Source organism: Macrobrachium rosenbergii, chromosome 1 (genome assembly GCF_040412425.1).
Source record: "Macrobrachium rosenbergii isolate ZJJX-2024 chromosome 1, ASM4041242v1, whole genome shotgun sequence".
NCBI lineage: Eukaryota > Metazoa > Arthropoda > Malacostraca > Decapoda > Palaemonidae > Macrobrachium > Macrobrachium rosenbergii.
In genome coordinates, this window is record NC_089741.1 from 73,979,941 (window position 1) to 73,985,269 (window position 5,329).

At 35.3% G+C, this 5,329-nt stretch overlaps 1 protein-coding gene across 1 annotated transcript; it reads left to right on the forward strand.

Annotated features, from left to right (window-relative positions):
- Positions 1-3,469: 3,469 nt before the first annotated feature.
- On the forward strand, positions 3,470-4,851 carry LOC136840936 (piggyBac transposable element-derived protein 4-like). The gene is made up of 2 exons (XM_067107904.1): positions 3,470-3,606; positions 3,729-4,851. Exons 1-2 carry the CDS (start codon positions 3,470-3,472, stop codon positions 4,849-4,851), a joined length of 1,260 nt encoding a protein of 419 aa, XP_066964005.1.
- The last annotated feature ends 478 nt before the right edge of the window (positions 4,852-5,329 follow it).

Sequence of the window (5,329 nt, forward strand, 5' to 3'; positions counted from 1 at the left end):
GGAAGGGTCCGACCCAGAGGCTGCTTCCTCGGAGGAAGGCAGGTATCCTGCCAGGCTGGGAAGAGGCTGGGCCTGGAGAGGGCCCAAGAACTTCAAGGATGAGACCCAAAGTCCTCCAAGGATGGCCAGTCTTTTGAGGGCAGCCTTAAGGGAAGGATGGGTTTTGCTTCCTCGGAGGAAGGCAGGTATTTGGGGAAGCAGGCCATTTTCAAGGATGAGGGAGTCCTTTTTCATTTTGAGGGCAGCCTTGAAGGGATTTATTTAATAATCGCTTTTTAGGAATTCAGGTATGATTGCCAGGCCAAAAGGCCTGGAGAGGGAAATTCAAGGATTAACCCAAATTTTTCAGGATGGCCATATGGCAGTTTGAAGGGAATGTCGATTATTAAAATGGTTTTCCCAGAATAAAACCGAAATAACATCATGTCGGACGAAACAATAAAAACAGAGGCGAAATTATTTGAAAAGAAATGTGTTACACTTTTGCCAGACGTATGACTGAACTACAATATTGCAACCAAGCAAATGGCAGAACCTATACCATAAAATCATGATATTTGAAAACTTTCATTTGTGTCAATACAAGAGTTTTCAAAACCATAAAATTTTTTTCATTTTGTCTACAAGAGTTTTCAAAACCTTTTTTAACAAAGAATATGAAAATTAACAGACTGTTTGATCAAAAGCGGGCGCAATCAGATTATCGAAGACTAAACGCTCATCACAGATCTTGCGTGACAGAGTCAGATGTGGGTCTTTTCTTACGCTGTTTCATAATCGTCTTTTCTCACGCTGTTTCATATCGTCTATGCAGATAAAAAAGAAACTGTAAGTGCTGATTGAGATAAGGTTAATTTATTCGTGTATGTTGCCATAAGTGCTTTTTTTGTTGAAGCCCATCACTCTTCGGGTAGATGAACTATGAGATCAAAGATTACCCACTATAGGTCTACTAGTCACCAAGCTACGGACTACCTGATCTAGTGTTGTAGTACATATAATCACTAAATAACAACATTGATTGCCTATAAGGCTATCTGTAGGCACTAGGAACTCTACTGAAGTTTAGTGTCAGAAACAATGTATAAATGAACAGTGTACCTGACCTAAGCCCCATTGTACCGCAACAGTGTGAAAAAGTAGGCCTATGCTGTGCTTTCCTGGCGCAGAATATTTAGTATTCAGAACTGTATTCTGAAACTCAGTCCCTGAAGAAACTCATTAGGAAAGCTTATTCAACACAAGAAAATATCAATGAAACATTAATAAATAACAATGTGTAGTCATAGAGTAAATTTTAGTAATTAGCGTGACAGCAGGTGCAATCTTTTGTCTTTGCTATTCAAACAAAATTCATCAACAACTTACATTAGTCCTGAAAAGAGGTCATGCTGTAGGTCTGTCATAATATATATATATATATAGTCCTGAATATATATATATATATATATATATATATATATATATATATATATATATATATATATATATATATATATATATATATATATATATATATATATGTGTGTGTGTGTGTGTGTGTGTGTGTGTGTGTGTGTGTGTGTGTTTGTTTGTTTTAAAGAATATTAATGACTAAAAGAGCAGACTAGGCCTAGGCTGTGTGAAGACAGTAATATCAATAGTGTCAGACGTATTTCCTTTCATGACTGTAAATGATAACATGTATATATATATTTCATGACTATAAATATAAATATATATATATATATATATATATATATATATATATATATATATATATATATATATATATATATATATATATATATATATATATATATATATATATATATATATATATATATATATATATATATATATATATAAAGCAGATAGACCTAGTGCATGACCTCTTTTCAGGACTAAATGTAAGTTCGAAGAATTTTGTGAGGGAGACAATGCTCGCCTAGCTACCGATGTTTGAAGAGCAAAGACAGAAGATTGCACTTGCTGTCATTCCTTCCAATATCTCAGATTTTGTGGGTGTCGTGTTTTACACTCCTACGCGCCAACATATTGATTGTATCTTGTAAATCCATGACTGATTTGTGACACTGCAAAAGACACTGCCCATAATGGAGATGAAGCCGCGTAGAAAAACATGAATAAACAATCTGGATAACCAAGGAAAACAACATACATAAACGCCAAGTGGCCCAGTTAGAGCCTGGTTTTTCCCATGGGTTGTTGGTTGGCCTCCCGGCCCGCCCAGACTTAGTGGGTAACTGGTAGTCATGAATGGGGACAGAAAAAGGGCTTAGGTCACACAACACACACACACACACACACACACACACACACACACACATATATATATATATATATATATATATATATATATATATATATATATATATATATATATATATATATATATATATATATATATATATATATATATATATATATATATATATATATATATATATATATATATATATATATATTGTACATATATGAGGTCTTAGTGCGTAATATCCCCAAAATATATTTGCATTTTTATTCATAATATAATCTTCATTGATGTGACAGCAAAATCCTTATGGAAGTTTATATACTTTAGTATGCAGTATAGGCCTATGTTATTGCATATTAATAATGGATTCACTTCGTATTTAGTAAATCTGAAATAGGAAAGGCTCGGTAGAAAACTGAATAATTTATGAAAATTTAAAGCTGTTAAATATGAAAAATCTTTATCAGCGTCAAGCATTATTATAGATGTATACACTTTCCAGGAGAAGAATTTTCAAAAAATCACCAATAACTTGTAAATCTGCGCAAAAAAAGTAATCAAATTTTACCAAATTGTCACAGTGCACTTTATTTAGACGAATAGGAACAAAAAAGTAATTTGGTAGTTGGTTTTGAGTAGATATTGTGTCATGCGTACCCTAAAGTTTGTGCTGCCTGAAATAGGTATACCGGAACGAAAGAAGAATAACCCAACACCCACAGCATGCGGTCTGCCCCTCTTTCTCCACACCTTTACATATATACTGTATATATATATATATATATATATATATATATATATATATATATATATATATATATATATATATATATATATATATATATATATATATATATATATATATATATATATATATATATATATATATATATGTGTGTGTGTGTGTGTGTGTGTGTGTGTGTGTAAAATATGTTATATGTAGTCTTGCTTGTGTTTGCCTACGTGTGGTCATGTGCCTATGTGCTACTGTGGTGATTGTTCATACTGAAACTTCCAACGGAGGTCAGCAATAGGACGGAAATAAGATGAGTGAATGAAGCGATTTCAAAATGTAGATAGAATTTCCTTTAATTGATAGTCAACTATCGTAATTTTTTTTCTTTTTCAATAGGTGCTGGTAACCGCATTAGCTCTAGGCTCAAAACTAATAGGAAGGTAGGCTAATAAAGATGTCAAAGATATTTTCTGAACATGGACAGCCTGTGTTTGAGGAATCAGATGAGGGAGGAGTACTTATCAGAGGTAATAGGGAAAGAACAAGAGCAAAATCTGGCTGGGTGGATAGAGAACATCAACCAAAATGCCGGATACGAAAGTGAGGAGCTACAGTAGACGAATATGAAGATAATGCGGCTGAAGTAGATGAATGGATGCCGAGCAGAGCAGACACAGAAAGCTGTTAATTAACAAATCAGAGAAATGTAAATTCTTTGGACAAATGTTTTGACAGAGGAAGCTTTGATAAGTGCACTCTGCCAGCTGAAACAAAAGAATATACTGCTGTAGTGGAAAAACCCAAACACAAAGTAGATGATGGCAAGAAAATAACCTGGATAAATAAGCGCCCTCCAAGTAATGAGAATGAACAAACAGGAAACATTCCAACAACCGGAGGTGTTGTAGGAGAAGCAAAAGAGGCTGACACACCTTTGAAGGCATGGGCATTGTTTGTGTCTAATAACATAATTGATACAATTGTACTAAACACAAATGAAAAAATCCGGCAAAGGCTGGGCCAGTTGGAATTAAATGAGGAAGAAATGAGTAAAGGAAGTCATATCAGATTAATTGACTCAGTAGAAGTGAAAAGCTTTTTCGGTCTGTTATATGCGAGAGGTTTGCTCGGACTAAATACCCATGATTATCATATACTGTTTCATGAATCATTTGGACATCCAATATTTGGTGCGGTGATGTCTGCTAAAAGATTTGCTTTCATCCATGCCAATATTTCTTTTGATGACCTAAAAACAAGACACCGCAGATGGGTACACGACAGGTTTGCAGCAGCAAGAGATGTTTTTGAATGCTTCAATAGAAACTGTAGTTCAGTGGTGCAGCCTGATGACTTCCTAACAATTGATGAAACATTGTATGGTTGCAGAACACAAATAGGTTTCCGTCAGTACAACAGGAGTAAGCCTGTTAGGTATGGCCTTTTGTATAAGTCTATCAATGCTGTGAGATATCCCTTCACTTTCAGCACTGTTGTATATTCCGGCAAACCCATCGAGGGATCCGGGCCATTTTACGTAACAGGCACCCTAGCTACTGTGAAGGCCCTTATAAACCAACTGAAAAGTAGTATAGACCTGAGAGGACGAACTATAAGTTTAGACAGACTATATACCAGCATAGAACTGTTCGAGTGGCTCCTGTCACAGAGTATTAATGCCTTAGGCACGATCGATGCGGGTAGAAAAGGTATACCTTTAGAGATAAAGAATATTGCTGGAAAGCAAGATAAACTTTACGAGGTGTACTGGGAAAAAAAGGAAGGAAAACTTTGCTTGAACTCCTTCATCAATCACACAAAGAGTAAAGCTTTGCCCAAGGAACGTTTTATTGCTTAGCACGATATCACCTCCCCTGTTGGCCATTACCAAAGACGATAGCCAAAAGAAGCCTGCAATCTACAAACTCTACGACTTTACTAAGGGAGGTACAGACATTATTGACCAAAGGACGCAATTTTACACTGTGAACACAAAATCCCGAAGATGGACAGTAAACGCCTTCTCTTTTATCCTCGACCAGCACTGACCCTCGACGCCTAAATTCTTTTACATTTGGGTGGGATTTAGTTCAATCTCTTTGTACTCCTCAAATAGAGAAAAGGCAGTCAGTCAAATGTTTTTGCATGTAAAGTTGATCTGAGAAAAGGATAAATATTTTCTCCATGCTACTTCATATGCTTATGGATGACGTGGTACAAGTGGTCATGTTATACGTTGTTGATTGGTGGTAGTGCATAAAAACTAAAGCAGCAAGTAAGAGCGTTTTGATAATGCTTGTAAAAGGTGCATATTAAAATCAAATGCGATTACGGAT

Bases quoted from the DNA above. Each gene is read 5' to 3' on its own strand.
- LOC136840936 (XM_067107904.1), top strand. From the start codon at position 3,470: ATGGACAGCCTGTGTTTGAGGAATCAGATGAGGGAGGAGTACTTATCA. The intron at 3,607-3,728 runs GTAGACGAATAT...ATGTTTTGACAG, and splicing joins TACGAAAGTGAGGAGCTACA to AGGAAGCTTTGATAAGTGCA.